This window comes from Hemiscyllium ocellatum, unplaced genomic scaffold (assembly GCF_020745735.1).
Source record: "Hemiscyllium ocellatum isolate sHemOce1 unplaced genomic scaffold, sHemOce1.pat.X.cur. scaffold_934_pat_ctg1, whole genome shotgun sequence".
Taxonomy (NCBI): Eukaryota; Metazoa; Chordata; class Chondrichthyes; order Orectolobiformes; family Hemiscylliidae; genus Hemiscyllium; species Hemiscyllium ocellatum.
This window is the reverse complement of record NW_026869316.1, coordinates 91,785-107,876: the sequence shown is the minus strand read 5'-3', so window position 1 is coordinate 107,876 and position 16,092 is coordinate 91,785. Positions and strand designations below refer to the sequence as shown.

At 55.9% G+C, this 16,092-nt stretch overlaps 1 protein-coding gene across 1 annotated transcript; it reads right to left on the bottom strand.

Annotated features, from left to right (window-relative positions):
- Positions 1–3,305: 3,305 nt before the first annotated feature.
- On the bottom strand, positions 3,306–15,275 carry LOC132814809 (tyrosinase-like). The gene is made up of 4 exons (XM_060823595.1): positions 14,475–15,275; positions 12,789–12,990; positions 6,650–6,791; positions 3,306–3,477 (listed from the first exon to the last, which is right to left on the bottom strand). Exons 1-4 carry the CDS (start codon positions 15,273–15,275, stop codon positions 3,306–3,308), a joined length of 1,317 nt encoding a protein of 438 aa, XP_060679578.1.
- Between the last annotated feature and the right edge of the window lie 817 nt (positions 15,276–16,092).

Sequence of the window (16,092 nt, the reverse complement as noted above, 5' to 3'; positions counted from 1 at the left end):
GGGTACCAGGACGTTGGTGAGGCCATGATTGGAGGACGGGGTGCAGAGACTCCCATGACCCTCCTCATCCCCCATCCCCCCTCCCTGTTCCCCATCCCCCTCCCTGCTTCCCATCCCCCATCCCACCCTCCCTGTTCCCCATCCCCCATCCCCCCGTTCCCCACCCCCCTCCCTGTTCCCCATTCCCCCCTCCCCCTCCCTGTTCCCCATCTCCCATCCCACCCTCCCTGTTCCCCATCCCCCCTTTCCCCATCCCCCCTCCCCCTCCCTGTTCCCCATCCCCCACCCCCCCTCCCTGTTCCCCATCCCCCCATCCCCCTCCCTGCTTCCCATCCCCCATCCCCCCTCCCTGTTCCCCATCCCCCCTTTCCCCATCCCCCATCCCCCTCACTGTTCCCCATCCCCCACCCCCCCTCCCTATTCCCCATCCCCCTTCCCTGTTCCCCATCCCCCTCCCCCCTCCCTGTTCCCCATCCCCCACCCCCCCTCCCTATTCCCCATCCCCCTTCCCTGTTCCCCATCCCCCTCCCCCCTCCCTGTTCCCCATCCCCCCTTTCCCCATCCCCCCTGTTCCCCATCCCCCCTCCCCCTCCCTGTTCCCCATCCCCCCTTTCCCCATCCCCCATCCCCCCTCCCTGTTCCCCCATCCCCCATCCCCCCTCCCTGTTCCCCATCCCCCCTCCCCCTCCCTGTTCCCCATCCCCCCTTTCCCCATCCCCCATCCCCCCTCCCTGTTCCCCCATCCCCCATCCCCCCTCCCTGTTCCCCCATCCCCCATCCCCCCTCCCTGTTCCCCCATCCCCCATCCCCCCTCCCTGTTCCCCATCCCCCATCCCCCCTCCCTGTTCCCCATCCCCCCTCCCCCTCCCTGTTCCCCATCCCCCCTTTCCCCATCCCCCATCCCCCCTCCCTGTTCCCCCATCCCCCATCCCCCCTCCCTGTTCCCCATCCCCCATCCCCCCGTTCCCCATCCCCCCATCCCCCCTCCCTGTTCCCCATTTCCCATCCCCCCTCCCTGTTCCCCATCCCCCCACCCCCCTCACTGTTCCCCATCCCCCCACCCCCCCTCCCTGTTCCCCATCCCCCCACCCCCCCCCCTGTTCCCCATTTCCCATCCCCCCTCCCTGTTCCCCATCCCCCCACCCCCCCTCCCTATTCCCCATCCCCCTTCCCTGTTCCCCATCCCCCACCCCCCCTCCCTGTTCCCCATCCCCCATCCCCCCTTCCCTGTTCCCCATCCCCCCATCCCCCTCACTGTTCCCCATCCCCCCATCCCCCTTCCCTGTTCCCCATCCCCCATCCCCCCTCCCTGTTCCCCATCCCCCACCCCCCCTTCCCTGTTCCCCATCCCCCCATCCCCCTCACTGTTCCCCATCCCCCCACCCCCCTCACTGTTCCCCATCCCCCCACCCCCCTCACTGTTCCCCATCCCCCACCCCCCCCTCCCTGTTCCCCATCCCCCACCCCCCCTCCCTGTTCCCCATCCCCCCATCCCCCTCACTGTTCCCCATCCCCCCACCCCCCTCACTGTTCCCCATCCCCCACCCCCCCTCCCTGTTCCCCATCCCCCACCCCCCCTCCCTGTTCCCCATCCCCCACCCCCCCTCACTGTTCCCCATCCCCCACCCCCCCTCACTGTTCCCCATCCCCCCACCCCCCTCCCCATTCCCCATATACCTCACCCCCTCTCCCTCTCCTCCACTCCCCATTGCCCTGTACCCCCTCTCCCCTTATCACTCCGTTCCCCCCCCCCCCCCCCCCCCCCCCCCCCGTCCCCTCTCTCGGCCCTTTCACCCCATCCCCCAGCCCCTTTCCTGCTCCCCCCCCCCCCTCCCACCTCTCGCCCACCCCTCTCTCCAAGTTCCCCGCACCATGTTCCCCCCTCAATCACTGGCTGTGTCCGCCTCACCCCTCTTCTCCACCTGCCCCCGATTACCCTGTAACCCCTCCTCTCCCCGTCCCCCCCCCTCTCCCTTTCCCCTGTCCCTACCCCTAGCCCACCCCGTCCCTGTCCCCGTGACATGTGTCCCTCTCACTCTCTGACCCTGTGGCTGTGTGGCTCTGTTTGTGAGTCTGAGTCTATCTGTCTGTGTGGCTGTGTCTCACACTCCCACCGGCCGGTAACATATACTGACAAAAAGCATTCTGTATTTCGCTGTCTTTATTCCTCAGGCATGTCTCTATTTCAGCAAATTCCAAAAATCAGACTTTCCCGTCTGAGAACGTTGAGGAAAAGAGAGACCACAGGAAACCGCAAATATATCGCACGGGGTTAGATACAGAGTCAAGCTCCCTCTACACTGTCCTCCCCCATCCCAGGTTCAGGGACAGCACGGGGTTAGATACAGAGTAAATCTCCTTCAACACTGTCCTCCCCCATCCCAGGGACAGGGACAGCACGGGGTTAGATACGGAGTCAAGCTCCCTCTACACTGTCCTCCCCCATCCCAGGGACAGCACGGGGTTAGATACAGAGTCAAGCTCCCTCTACACTGTCCCCCCCATCCCAGGGACAGCACGGGGTGAGATACAGAGTAAAGCTCCCTCTACACTGCCCCCCCATCCCAGGGACAGCACGGGGTTAGATACAGAGTAAAGCTCCCTCTATACTGTCCCCCCGTCCCAGGGACAGGGACAGCACGGGGTTAGATACAGAGTAAAGCTCCCTCTACACTGTCCCCCCCATCCCAGGGACAGCACGGGGTGAGATACAGAGTCAAGCTCCCTCTACACTGCCCCCCCATCCCAGGGACAGCACGGGGTTAGATACAGAGTAAAGCTCCCTCTATACTGTCCCCCCGTCCCAGGGACAGGGACAGCACGGGGTTAGATACAGAGTAAAGCTCCCTCTACACTGTCCCCCCCATCCCAGGGACAGGGACAGCACGGGGTTAGATACAGAGTAAAGCTCCCTCTACACTGTCCCCCCCATCCCAGGGACAGCACGGGGTTAGATACAGAGTGAAGCTCCCTCTACACTGTCCCCCCCATCCCAGGGACAGGGACAGCACGGGGTGAGATACAGAGTAAAGCTCCCTCTACATTGTCCCCCCGTCCCAGGGACAGGGACAGTACCGGGTTAGATCCAGGATGATGACCCTCCTTCCCCATGCTGTGAAACTGGAGCCAGCGCAGGCTCTCTGTGTGGGAGCTGGGGAAGGGAGGGTCAGTGTTGCAGGGTTGGAGAAACGTGGGGGTTGGGTGGGTGGGGGAGGGCAGTGACCAGGCAAGGAGTTGGTGCAGTTAATGGTGGTCCCAGGGTGTCCCCTCCCTCACTGTAACATGCCGAGGCTGTAAGAAACCCCTCACTCTGTGTAGTCGTAGTCGTACCCAAACTCGCGGCAGCTCTTCATCATGTCCCGGTTTTCATAGATTGGGATGAAGGTGACCACCTTGTCTCTCGCTTGGTGCCCGAAAGGGACATTTCCTGTCGGGTAACCCGTTCCAGGATGTCGTCTCAGCCACATCTCGAACAGCCTGCAACCAGAATCAGGGGAAGGGGAATGGCACACGTATTCCGTTTTCACCGATGAAACTGCAACTGGAACTCCGTGTTTCCAGGGAAAGTGAAACTGGGGCCGAAACCCGGTGTTTCTCCGGGAAACCGGAACTGAGACCGAAACTCCGGGTTCCTAGGCAAGCGGAAACTGGGACTGGAACTCTGGGCTTCTCGCGAAACTGGAACTGAAACTCCGGACTCTGAGGGAAAGTGAAACTGCAACTGAAACTCTGGGTTTCAAGGGAAACTGGGACTGGGACTGGAACTCTGGGCTTCTCGCGAAACTGGAACTGAAACTCCGGACTCTGAGGGAAAGTGAAACTGCAACTGAAACTCTGGGTTTCAAGGGAAACTGGGACTGGGACTGGAACTCTGGGCTTCTCCCGAAACTGGAACTGAAACTCCGGACTCTGAGGGAAAGTGAAACTGCAACTGAAACTCTGGGTTTCAAGGGAAACTGGGACTGGGACTGAAACTCAGCGTTTCCAGGGAACCTGGAACTGAAACTGCAGATTTCTAGGTAAACTGAAGCTGGAACAGAAACTCCAGGGTTCTAGGGAAACTGAAACTGAAGCTCTGTGTTTCTAGGGAAACTGAAACTGAAACTGAAACTCCGGGTCTCCAGGAAAACTGAAACTAGAACTGAAACTCTGGGTTTCTGGGGAAACTGAAACTGGAACTAAAAGTCTGGGTTGCCTGGGAAATGGAAGCTAGAACTGAAACTCTGGGTTTCCAGGGAAACTGAAACTGGAACTAAAACTCTGAGTTTCTAGGGAAACAAACTGCAACTGAAACTCCGGGTTTCTAGTGAACCTCAAACTGGACCTGAGACTCCTGGTTTCTATGGAAACTGAAAGTGGAACTGAAACTCCGGGTTTTCATAGAAACTGAAAGTGGAACAGAAACTCCAGTTTCCACGGAAGCTGAACCTGGAACTGAACCTCCGGGTTTCTAGGGAAGCTGGAATCGAAACTTCAGGGAAACTGAAACTCCGGGTTTCTAGGGAAAGCGAAACTGGAACTGAAACCCTGGGTTTCCTGGGGAATTGAAGCTGGATTTGAAACGCCGGGTTCCTCGGGAAACCTGGAATCGGAGCCGACGTTCCGGGTCTCTGAAGAAACTGAGGCTAGAACTGAAACTCCGAGTTTCTGGGGAAACTGAAACTGGAACTGGAACGAAACTCCGTGCTTCTAGGGAAACCGAAACTGGAACCGAAACTCTGGGTTGCCACGGAAACCCGAAACCGGAACCGAAGCTCCGGGTTTCTGGGGAAACTGAAGCTGGAACTGAAACTCTTGAGTCTCTCGGGAAACTGAAACCGTTTCTGGGGAAATCGGTGCGGGTGGAGGTAAGGCTAAACGTCACAGTGCTCTCTGTTTGGTGTTTCGGTGTCTGTGGCTGACGGACGCAGGAACTCGGAATAATTTGTGTTGCGTGAGTGCGAACCATCATGAAATGATCGGGTTTTACATTCAGTTTGAGGGAGGGAGGAGCAGGTCCAAGACTAGTTTTTAACGTATAAATCAGGGTGACGACGAGGGTGTGGAGCTGAGTTGGCAGGTGAGGTTACACACACCATACTAAAGGGGATGGTACACTCCACGCAGAGGGGGAGAAAGTGAGGACTGCAGATGCTGGAGACCAGAGCTGAAAAACGTGTTGCTGGAAAAGCGCAGCAGGTCAGGCAGCATCCGAGGAGCAGGAAGATTCGACGTTTCGGGGCATAAGCCCTTCTTCAGGAAACTGGGGTTCCCCCTTGGTCCAAGAAACCGAACTCATCTCCGCGTACCTCGACACTGTCCTGTCCCCTTTAGTCCAAGAACTCCCCACCTACGCTCGGGACACCACCCACGCCCTCCACCTCCTCCAGGATTTGCGCTTCCCCGGTCCCCAACGCCTTATCTTCACCAGGGACATCCAGTCCCTGTACACCTCCGTTCCCCCATCACGAAGGACTCAAAGCCCTCCGCTTCTTCCTTTCCCGCTAGTCCCCTTCCACTGACCCCCTCCTTCGACTGACTGAGCTGGTCCTCACCCTGAACAACGCCTCTTTCCAATCCTCCCACTTCCTCCAAACCAAAGGAGTTGCCATGGGCACCCGCATGGGCCCCAGCTATGCCAGCCTCTTCGTAGGATACGGGGAACAGTCCATCTTCCGCAGCTACACTGGCACCATCGCCCCACCTTTTCCTCCGCTACACCGATGACTATCGGCGCCGCCTCGTGCTCCCACGAGGAGGTTGAACGGTTCATCCGCGTCACCAACACCTTCCACCCCGACCTCAAATTCACCCGGGCCGGCTCAGACTCCTCCCTCCCCTTCCTAGACCTTTCCGTCTCTATACGGAGACCTTTCAGCCGATGCCTGTTCCGAGGGACGGACCCAATATCCGTGGGTTAACCGGAAAAGGTGAGGGGCAAATAATTTTTAAAAAATCACGCACGAGGATCAGCAACGGGCAGTGAGAAGGTTGGACCACATCGAAACCGAGAAAAGAATAAGCAAAAATTAATCAGAAGGGAGAAATTATAAGCATGGGAGAAAGCTCGCCAGAAATATAAAAGCAGATCGTCAGAATTTCTCTCAATATTTACGGGTGAAAAGAGTTAGCAAAGTGAACAGCAAGTCCAACTGGAGAATGAGTAAGGAGGATGGCAGATGAAGGGCAAGAGGAAATTAGGAGGACGACTCTCCCCGGGGAAGCAGTAAGGGGTAAATAACTGGGCCTGAGGACTGATGGGCTACATCCTCAGAGTTTGGAAGCGTCAGAGGTGATTGGATTGAAACACATCGCATACTGAGGGGAGGGGGGGGGGGGGGGGGGGGGGGAAGGGGAGTGTACCCGGGAGGGAAAATGTGGAGCGGGAGTTTCCTCCCCTGGGACTGTTAAAACATCCGGGGTCCTGCTTAACCAGAGAGAAGGCGAGGTGCTTATCTCCTGAGTCTCTGGAACTCGCCTGTGAGGTGTGTGTGCGTGTGGGGAAGGGAGGCAGAGTGTTTCTGAGTATTTCTCAGTCAAAACGCGAGGGGGAGAGGGGAGGGTAAGGTGCCGGTCTCGGGGGTTTACGCTGTGATCAGCTGGGGTCCCGTCGAATCGAGGAGTGGGTGGGTGGGTGAGACTTCGGCCGCGCACCCTCGGCGTCACTCACTTGTCGACAGTAGCGTGCAGCGGAGCGAACAGGGGGTCGTTCGCGGCCGCGCTGGAGAACTCCAGGGTGCCACCGCAGTAATTGTGCACCAGGTTGTGCATGCTGCGTTTTATCCGGGACGGATCCTGTGGGTCGATGTTACCTGGGGAGGGAGAGAGAGAGAGAGAGAAGTGAAAGACTCGGTGAAGGTGCAGCTGTGGGCTGCGCGCACACACTCTTGAGCCCCAGAACCCCCCCCCCCACACCCCTGCCTTCCCTCGCCCCCTTCCCGGTGTTCCCGGCATCAGTAGCGGCTGCCGGATGGTGTTGGGGCGTGCACGAGGGCAGTAGGCTGGGTCCGTGCGTGCTTTTCCCCATCTCCCTCATTCCCCTTTCCCACAAGCGGATGAGATGCCCTGGAGGGCATCCTATCCCTTATTCCCAATCCTGTAAAAACACCATCCCTTATTCCCAACTCCTGTAAAACCCTATCCCTTATTCCCAATCCTGTAAAACCCTATCCCTTATTCCCAATCCTGTAAAAACACCATCCCTTATTTCCAATCCTGTAAAAACACCATCCCTTATTCCCAACTCCTGTAAAACCCTATCCCTTATTCCCAATCCTGTAAAAACACCATCCCTTATTCCCAACTCCTGTAAAACACCATCCCTTATTCCCAACTCCTGTAAAAACGCCATCCCTTATTCCCAATCCTGTAAAAACACCATCCCTTATTCCCAATCCTGTAAAAATGCTATCCCTTATTCCCAACTCCTGTTAAATGCTGTCCCTCATTCCCAACTCCTGAAAAACACCATCCCTTATTCCCAATCCTGTAAAAACACCATCCCTTATTCCCGACTCCAGTAAAACTCTATCCCTTATTCCCAACTCCTGTTAAATGCTGTCCCTTATTCCCAATCCTGTAAAACGCCATCCCTTATTCCCAATCCTGTAAAAACACCATCCCTTATTCCCAATCCTGTAAAAATGCTATCCCTTATTCCCAACTCCTGTTAAATGCTGTCCCTTATTCCCAATCCTGTAAAACACCATCCCTTATTCCCAACTCCTGTAAAACCCTATCCCTTATTCCCAACTCCTGTTAAATGCTGTCCCTTATTCCCAACTCCTGTAAAACGCTATCCCTTATTCCCAATCCTGTAAAAACGCCATCACTTATTCCCAACTCCTGTAAAACACTATCCCTTATTCCCAACTCCTGTAAAAACACCATCCCTTATTCCCAATCCTGTAAAACACCATCCCTTATTCCCAACTCCTGTAAAACGCCATCCCTTATTCCCAATCCTGTAAAAACACCATCCCTTATTCCCAATCCTGTAAAAATACTATCCCTTATTCCCAACTCCTGTTAAATGCTGTCCCTTATTCCCAACTCCAGTAAAACACTATCCCTTATTCCCAACTCCAATAAAACACCATCCCTTATTCCCAACTCCTGAAAAACACCATCCCTTATTCCCAATCCTGTAAAAATGCTATCCCTTATTCCCAACTCCTGTTAAATGCTGTCCCTTATTCCCAATCCTGTAAAACACCATCCCTTATTCCCGACTCCTGTAAAAACACCATCCCTTATTCCCAATCCAGTAAAACCCTATCCCTTATTCCCAATCCTGTAAAAACACCATCCCTTATTCCCAATCCTGTAAAAACGCTATCCCTTATTCCCAATCCTGTAAAACACCATCCCTTATTCCCAATCCTGTAAAAACGCTATCCCTTATTCCCAATCCTGGAAAACACTATCCCTTATTCCCAACTCCTGTAAAAACACCATCCCTTTTTCCCAATCCTGTAAAACCCTATCCCTTATTCCCAATCCTGTAAAAACACCATCCCTTATTCCCAATCCTGTAAAACCCTTTCCTTTATTCCCAACTCCTGTAAAACCCTATCCCTTATTCCCAATCCTGTAAAAACACCATCCCTTATTCCCAATCCTGTAAAACCCTTTCCTTTATTCCCAACTCCTGTAAAACCCTATCCCTTATTCCCAATCCTGTAAAAACGCCATCCCTTATTCCCAATCCTGTAAAACACTATCCCTTATTCCCAATCCTGTAAAACCCTATCCCTTATTCCTAATCCTGTAAAAACACCATCCCTTATTCCCAACTCCTGTAAAACCCTATCCCTTATTCCCAATCCTGTAAAACCCTATCCCTTATTCCCAATCCTGTAAAAACACCATCCCTTATTCCCAATCCTGTAAAAACGCTATCCCTTATTCCCAATCCTGTAAAACACCATCCCTTATTCCCAATCCTGTAAAAACGCTATCCCTTATTCCCAATCCTGGAAAACACTATCCCTTATTCCCAACTCCTGTAAAAACACCATCCCTTTTTCCCAATCCTGTAAAACCCTATCCCTTATTCCCAATCCTGTAAAAACACCATCCCTTATTCCCAATCCTGTAAAACCCTTTCCTTTATTCCCAACTCCTGTAAAACCCTATCCCTTATTCCCAATCCTGTAAAAACACCATCCCTTATTCCCAATCCTGTAAAACCCTTTCCTTTATTCCCAACTCCTGTAAAACCCTATCCCTTATTCCCAATCCTGTAAAAACACCATCCCTTATTCCCAATCCTGTAAAACACTATCCCTTATTCCCAATCCTGTAAAAACGCCATCCCTTATTCCCAATCCTGTAAAACACTATCCCTTATTCCCAATCCTGTAAAACCCTATCCCTTATTCCTAATCCTGTAAAAACACCATCCCTTATTCCCAACTCCTGTAAAACCCTATCCCTTATTCCCAATCCTGTAAAACCCTATCCCTTATTCCCAATCCTGTAAAAACGCTATCCCTTATTCCCAATCCTGTAAAACCCTATCCCTTATTCCCAATCCTGTAAAAACACCATCCCTTATTCCCAATCCTGTAAAACCCTTTCCTTTATTCCCAACTCCTGTAAAACCCTATCCCTTATTCCCAATCCTGTAAAAACACCATCCCTTATTCCCAATCCTGTAAAACACTATCCCTTATTCCCAATCCTGTAAAACCCTATCCCTTATTCCTAATCCTGTAAAAACACCATCCCTTATTCCCAACTCCTGTAAAACCCTATCCCTTATTCCCAATCCTGTAAAACCCTATCCCTTATTCCCAATCCCAATTATTCCCAGTTTCTCTGTCTCTGCTGCATCTGCTCCCAGGAGGACCCCACACCCAACGGCCTCCTCCTTTCTAAGGCTGTCATTTCCCCTCCCAGGTGGTCTTCCAGTGCCTCTCCTGCACATCCCTCACCTCCACCATCAAAGCCCACCCTCTCCAACCGCAACAAGGGCAGGACTCCTCTCCCCACCTCCCGGCCCATCCTCAACCTTCCACCCCACCACAGCGTCCTCCGCCATTTCCGCCACCTACAGACGGAGGGATATCTCCCTCCCCTCCCTCGCCCACCCCTATCCCCACCTTCCATAAAGACCGTTCCCTCCCTGACTACCTGGTCAGGTCCACGCTCCCCCACCCTCCCCTCCTGGAACATCTCCAGGAGACACCCGCACCCAATCAACCACACCGCCCCGTGGCCCAACATTTCAACTCCCCCTTCCCACTCAGCCTGGGATATGGAGGTCCTGGGCCTCCTTCCCCGCCCGCTCCCTCACCACCAGACGCCTGGAGGAAGAACGCCTCGTCTTCCGCCTTGGGACCCTCCAACCCCAGGGCATCAATGTGGGCTTCACCAGCTTCCTCATTTCCCCTTCCCCCCCACCTCATCCCTGTTCCAAATTTCCAGCCCAACACCGTCCCCATGACCTGTCCGACCTGTCAATCCTTCCCACCTATCCGCTCCCCCCCTCCTCTCTGACCTATCGCCATTACCCCCATCTCCATCCACCTATCACACTCTCAGCTATCTCTCCCCTCCCCAGCCCCATCCTCCCTCCCATTTATCTCCCCACCCCCCCCATTCCTGATGAAGGGTGTTCGCCTGCACCGTCGATTCTCCTGCTCCTCGGTTGCTGCCTGACCAGCTGTGTTTTTCCAGCACCGCGCCCTCTCGACTCTAATCTCCAGCGTCTGCAGTGCACACTTTCTCCAAGTGCAGTAGTGGGTCGGGTGAAGGAGCCAGGTTTCAGAGGTATTTAGGTGAGCACTCGAGGTGCTGTACGGGCTGGGGGATGGCGTGGGTAAGATTGGCTGAAAGGGGGGTGTGTGTGTGTGTGGGTGTGTGTGTGGTGTGTGTCGGGGTGTGTGTGTGTGTATGGGTGTGTGGTGTGTGTGTGTGTATATGTGGTGTGTGTGTATGTGTGGTGTGTGTGTGTGTGGTGTGTGTGTGTGTGTGTGGTGTATGTATGTGTGGTGTGTGTGTGTGGTATTTGTGTGGTGTGTGTGTGTGGGTGGTGGTGTGTGTGGTGTGTGTGTGTGGGTGGTGGTGTGTGTGGTGTGTGTGTGTGGGGTATGTGTTTGTGTGTGGGGTGTGTGTGTGTGGGGTGTGTGTGTGTGGGGTATGTGTTTATGTGTGGTGTGTGTGTGTGTGGGGTATGTGTTTGTGTGTGGTGTGTGTGTGTGTGTGTGTGTGTGGTGTGTGTGTGTGTGTGGGTGTGTGTGTGTGTGTGTGTGTGTGTGGTGTGTGTGTGGTGTGTGTGGTGTGTGTGTGTTTGTGTGGTGTGTGTATGTGTGGGGTGTGTGTGTGTGTGTGTGGTGTGTGTGTGGTGTGTGTATGTGTGTGGGGTGTGTGTGTGTGTGTGGTGTGTGTATGTGTGTGGTGTGTGTATGTGTGTGGGGTGTGTGTGTGTGTGTGGTGTGTGTGTGTGTGTGTGTGTGGTGGGTGTGTGGGTGTGTGGTGTGTGTGTGGTGTGTGGTGTGTGTGTGGTGTGTGTGTGGTGGGTGTGTGGGTGTGTGGTGTGTGTGTGGTGTGTGTGTGTGTGTGTGTGTGTGTGTGGGTGGTGGTGTGTGGTGTGTGTGTGTGGGGTATGTGTTTGTGTGTGGGGTGTGTGTGTGTGGGGTGTGTGTGTGTGGGGTATGTGTTTATGTGTGGTGTGTGTGTGTGTGGGGTATGTGTTTGTGTGTGGTGTGTGTGTGTGTGTGTGTGTGTGGTGTGTGTGTGTGTGTGGGTGTGTGTGTGTGTGTGTGTGTGTGTGGTGTGTGTGTGGTGTGTGTGGTGTGTGTGTGTTTGTGTGGTGTGTGTATGTGTGGGGTGTGTGTGTGTGTGTGTGGTGTGTGTGTGGTGTGTGTATGTGTGTGGGTGTGTGTGTGTGTGTGGTGTGTGTATGTGTGTGGGGTGTGTGTGTGTGTGGTGTGTGTGTGGTGTGTGTGTGTGTGTGGTGTGTGTGTGGTGGGTGTGTGGGTGTGTGGTGGTGTGTGGTGGTGTGTGGTGGGTGTGTGTGGTGGGTGTGTGGGGGGGTGTGTGGGTGTGTGGTGGTGTGTGTGGTGTGGTGTGTGTGTGTGTGTGTGGTGGTGTGTGTGGTGTGTGGTGTGTGTGTGTGCTGTGAAACTCTCTGACTCCACACCCCAAAAGCCAGGGTCTGCAGCGCTCTGGGGCAGGAGCACCCACCAGAAAAGGGGCGAGGGGAGGAAAATCCGACTGTTTGGGCTGAAGATGGAGGCAGTGATCATAACATACATCGCCCTGACTGCTGCCTCTTGGCGCAGGTGAGGGGCTGCAGATGCTGGAAGCCTGAGTTTAGGCCTAGGTGACGCTGGAAAAACACAGCAGGACAGGCAGCGTCCGAGGAGCGGGAAAATCGAGCCATATTGTTGGGGCCGGGAGTCACCTGTAGGTCAGACCAGCCAAGGATAGCAGGTTCCTTCCCTGAAGGGCACCCAGGTGGGATTTTCCGACCCTTGGTGACCGGATTTGTTAGAGGTACCTCCTGAATTTAACCGCCACCGTCTGCTGTGGTGGGATTGGAACCCAGCTCCCCAGAGCGTCCCCTGGGTAACAGCCTCGTGAGAATATCACTCGGCCACCACACCCCCCCGCCTCATGGAAGCTGTGACGGACCAGACATAAAAAGAACCTCTCGCTGCGGTTCATTTAACCCCGTCCTCCTCCCAACGTACAGGCCGCAAGGTTGTCTTGGGTAGGCTAGGGTGGTGTACGGGAGGGAGAGTGCGCCTCCCGGACCAGCCCCCGACCCTCGTTTTCCTCCCCCCCTCTCCCCCCGCTACCTTCCAGCATGTTCCGGAAGGAGTAGGTGGCGGTGGTGTCGTAGGGAGGAGTGTCGAAAGCCCGCAGCTGGAGGCAGCTCCGCACGTCGCTCCAGGTGGGCAGCTCTTGGTTGTGGTTGAGTCGGACGATGGGACCGCCGGGAACCGGCGAACAGACCTGGCGAAAATCCGACAGCTGGCTCCCGGCCTCGTCGCAGAATTTCTTGGAGGAAAGGAGAGAGAGACAAACCGTCAATGGAAGCAACATCCCAAAATGGCTGCCCTGTTCATTTTAACATGGCCCCTTCCCTCCCCCCACACCCTCCTCGCTCCAATCTTCCCTTCCTTGCTTTTATATTCCCTGGTGGGACAGGGGCTGTCACTGGCTGGGTCCAAGCCTTTAGATTCGATCGCTTTACAGTGTGGAAACAGGCCCTTCGGCCCATCAAGTCCACACCGACCCGCAACCCCACCCATACCCCTACATTTACCCCTGACCTAACATTCGCCCGACCCGCGCATCTTCGGACTGTGGGAGGAAGCCCGGGGAGGAAACCGGGGAGAACGTGCAAACTCCACACAGTCAGTCGGTCGCCCTGAGGCGGGAATCGAACCCGGGTCTCTGGCGCTGGGAGGCAGCAGGGGCTAACCACCACCGTGCCGCCCCACCTTACTTCCCCTGCCTCAATTTGCTGCCGTCGAGGGATGGTGAACCACCACAGCTCACAGTGCGCTGAGGGAGGCCACTCCAGGGCCCAGGAACAGCGATATGTTGCCAGATCTTGGATGGCGAGGGGCTGGGAGGGGGCGCCTGGTGTTCCCGTGTATCTGCTGCCCCTTGTCCTGCCAGACGGAAGCGGCCTGAGGATCTTTGGTGAATCCCCTGTGGACAGTGCACACTGCTGCGACTGAGCGTCAGTGGGGGACGGTTTGTGGATCTGTTCAGCGGGGGCTGCTGGGTCCTGGACGGTGTCAAGCTTCTCGAGAGATCTAGGAGCTGTAGAGAAATATTCCATCATACTGTGCCTTGTAGATGGTGGATAGACTTTCTGGTGTCAGGCGGTGAGTTACCCACTGCAGGCTTCCCAGCCTCACCTCAGTCTCCCATGTCTCTGAATCCCCTCAGTGTCTCCCTCAAAAGATCTATCCATCTCCCAGTCTCCCACACACTCCCCGTGTCCCTCAGTGTCTCCCCCCAACAATCTACCCATCTCCCAGTCTCCCGCACTCTCCCCATGTCCCTCAGTGTCTCCCCCCAACAATCTATCCATCTCCCAGTCTCCCACACACTCTCCCCGTGTCCCTCAGTGTCTCCCCCCAACAATCTATCCATCTCCCAGTCTTCCACACACTCTCCCCGTGTCCCTCAGTGTCTCCCCCCAACAATCTATCCATCTCCCAGTCTCCCGCACTCTCCCCGTGTCCCTGTTTCCTTGTCATCCTGGTGTGTGGTTTTAGCCGGGGGTGGTGCTCCCGACCGTGTCCGAGATCCCTCTGCTGTCTGCTTGGGAATAGCTGTGGGCGGGGATACTGTCCGTGGATCTTTGGGGAATACCTCTTAAACCTCCCTGCCTCCCTGCTAACCTGCAATCCCAACAGGTAGCTTCACCTGCCTCACTGGGCAGGGAATTCCGCAGATTCCCAGCCCTCCTCACCTCCCTCTCGCCCCACAAGGTGCCCACGCTTCCCCCCCCCCCCCTTCCTTACCCTCCAGGTGCTGAATATCGAACCCGGGGAGAGTCTTCCGTCGGGGAGGCTGGCCCCGAAGAGCTGGTCGGTGCAGACGTCGCAGTGGGTCTGCCCGGCCCAGGTCCAGGTGGGAATGAAGAAGCTGTAGTCCCTGGTGATGTTGCGGATCTCCTGCTCCAGGTGCATGAGGTGCAGCCTGTGCCAGCTCAGGAACGCTGTGCCGCGGTGCCCGTAGTTGGTATCGGTCGAGCCGATGTGCTTGGAGGCGACGTGGTGCAGGTAGGAGGCCACATCGTAGACGCTGGCGCGCCGGAAGGTCATGGGGGAGCCGGGGGCGTGACTCTCGCTGGCGTAGATGACGTAGCGCTGACTGAGAGTGACCTTCGCCAGGTGCAGCCTGTACACAAAGCGCCGCTGCTCGGCCAGGGGCAGGGCGGCGATGTCCCGGCGGGTGACCGTGTGCCTGAGCTGGCACCTCTCCCCCCACCAGCCGTAGGCGCACTCACTGCAGTCGGCGCCCCCGTAGTTCCCCCGGCACACGCACAGGCGCCGGAAGAAGTAGGTGGGCCACCACAGGCGGAAGTCCCGTGAGCCGCCGTGTACCCTCTCCCGCTCCTCCCGCTGCCACGGGCTCTCTCTGGTGATGTCCTGGCACCGCCCGCGGTTTGAATTTATCCCGCACGGCGAGCCGTCAGCCCAGAAGGTGGGACAGCACTCTCTCCTCTTCATGTGAGCCGGGGTTCCGCACTGGATGGGAACCATTGCCCGGGCGGTGCCCAGGATGAACAGCGCGCACGCCAGCCCCAGCCCCAGAGACATGGCCCGGAATTCTCTGCCCGTGGACCTCCAGCCAGTGGGCACTGTGTGTGTGCAGCCCACGCCTGCACATTTATACCGGGCTCACTGAGTGCCACATGCCCATTTACCAGGTGTTATCTGACCAGCAAGCAGAGATTACAATCACGGGAGATTACCATCAAGGAACTATTTGCGTTTGGTCATCAACATCCTGTTTGGATCCCTGACAGACTCTGCCAATCCCTTCCTCCCTCTTCTCCTACCCTTTCCCTCTCAATGCCCAGAATATCACATTCCCTCCCCCCTGCCCAGCGACTGGGCACTGCCAAGCGAGTGCACCTTCATCGATGGTCAAGGGCACCGGGTGCTCAGCTCGGAGTCTGTTTCAAGCACTTTACAATGAGGTGGGCATTGCTGGCTGTGTTGGCACTTATCGCCCACCTCCAATTGCCTGCTGGAGGTGGTGGGTAGTGAGCTACCTTCTCGAGTCGCTGCAGTGTCCTGCGAGGTGTGCCGTCTGGGTCAGGGAGCCCTGGCCCTGTGTTGTCTTATACCTGGGCAATTTTGCGCGTTATCAGGTCGATGCCAGTGTTGTAACTCTACTGGGAACAGCTTGGCCTAGGGGGCAACTGGCAAGCTCAGGAGCACGTGTCCTTCCACCATTACCCTGTGCTTCCTACCACCAAGGTGTGTGTGTGTCCAGCTCTCCCTAAGCAGCCTACCATGTGGGACCTTATCAAATCCAGACGGCTCCTGCCCTGCCTTCCTTGGTCGCTTCATCGGGAGGCCTGATCTCCCACCCCCAAAGCCTTGCTGACCACTCCTAATCAAGTCCTGT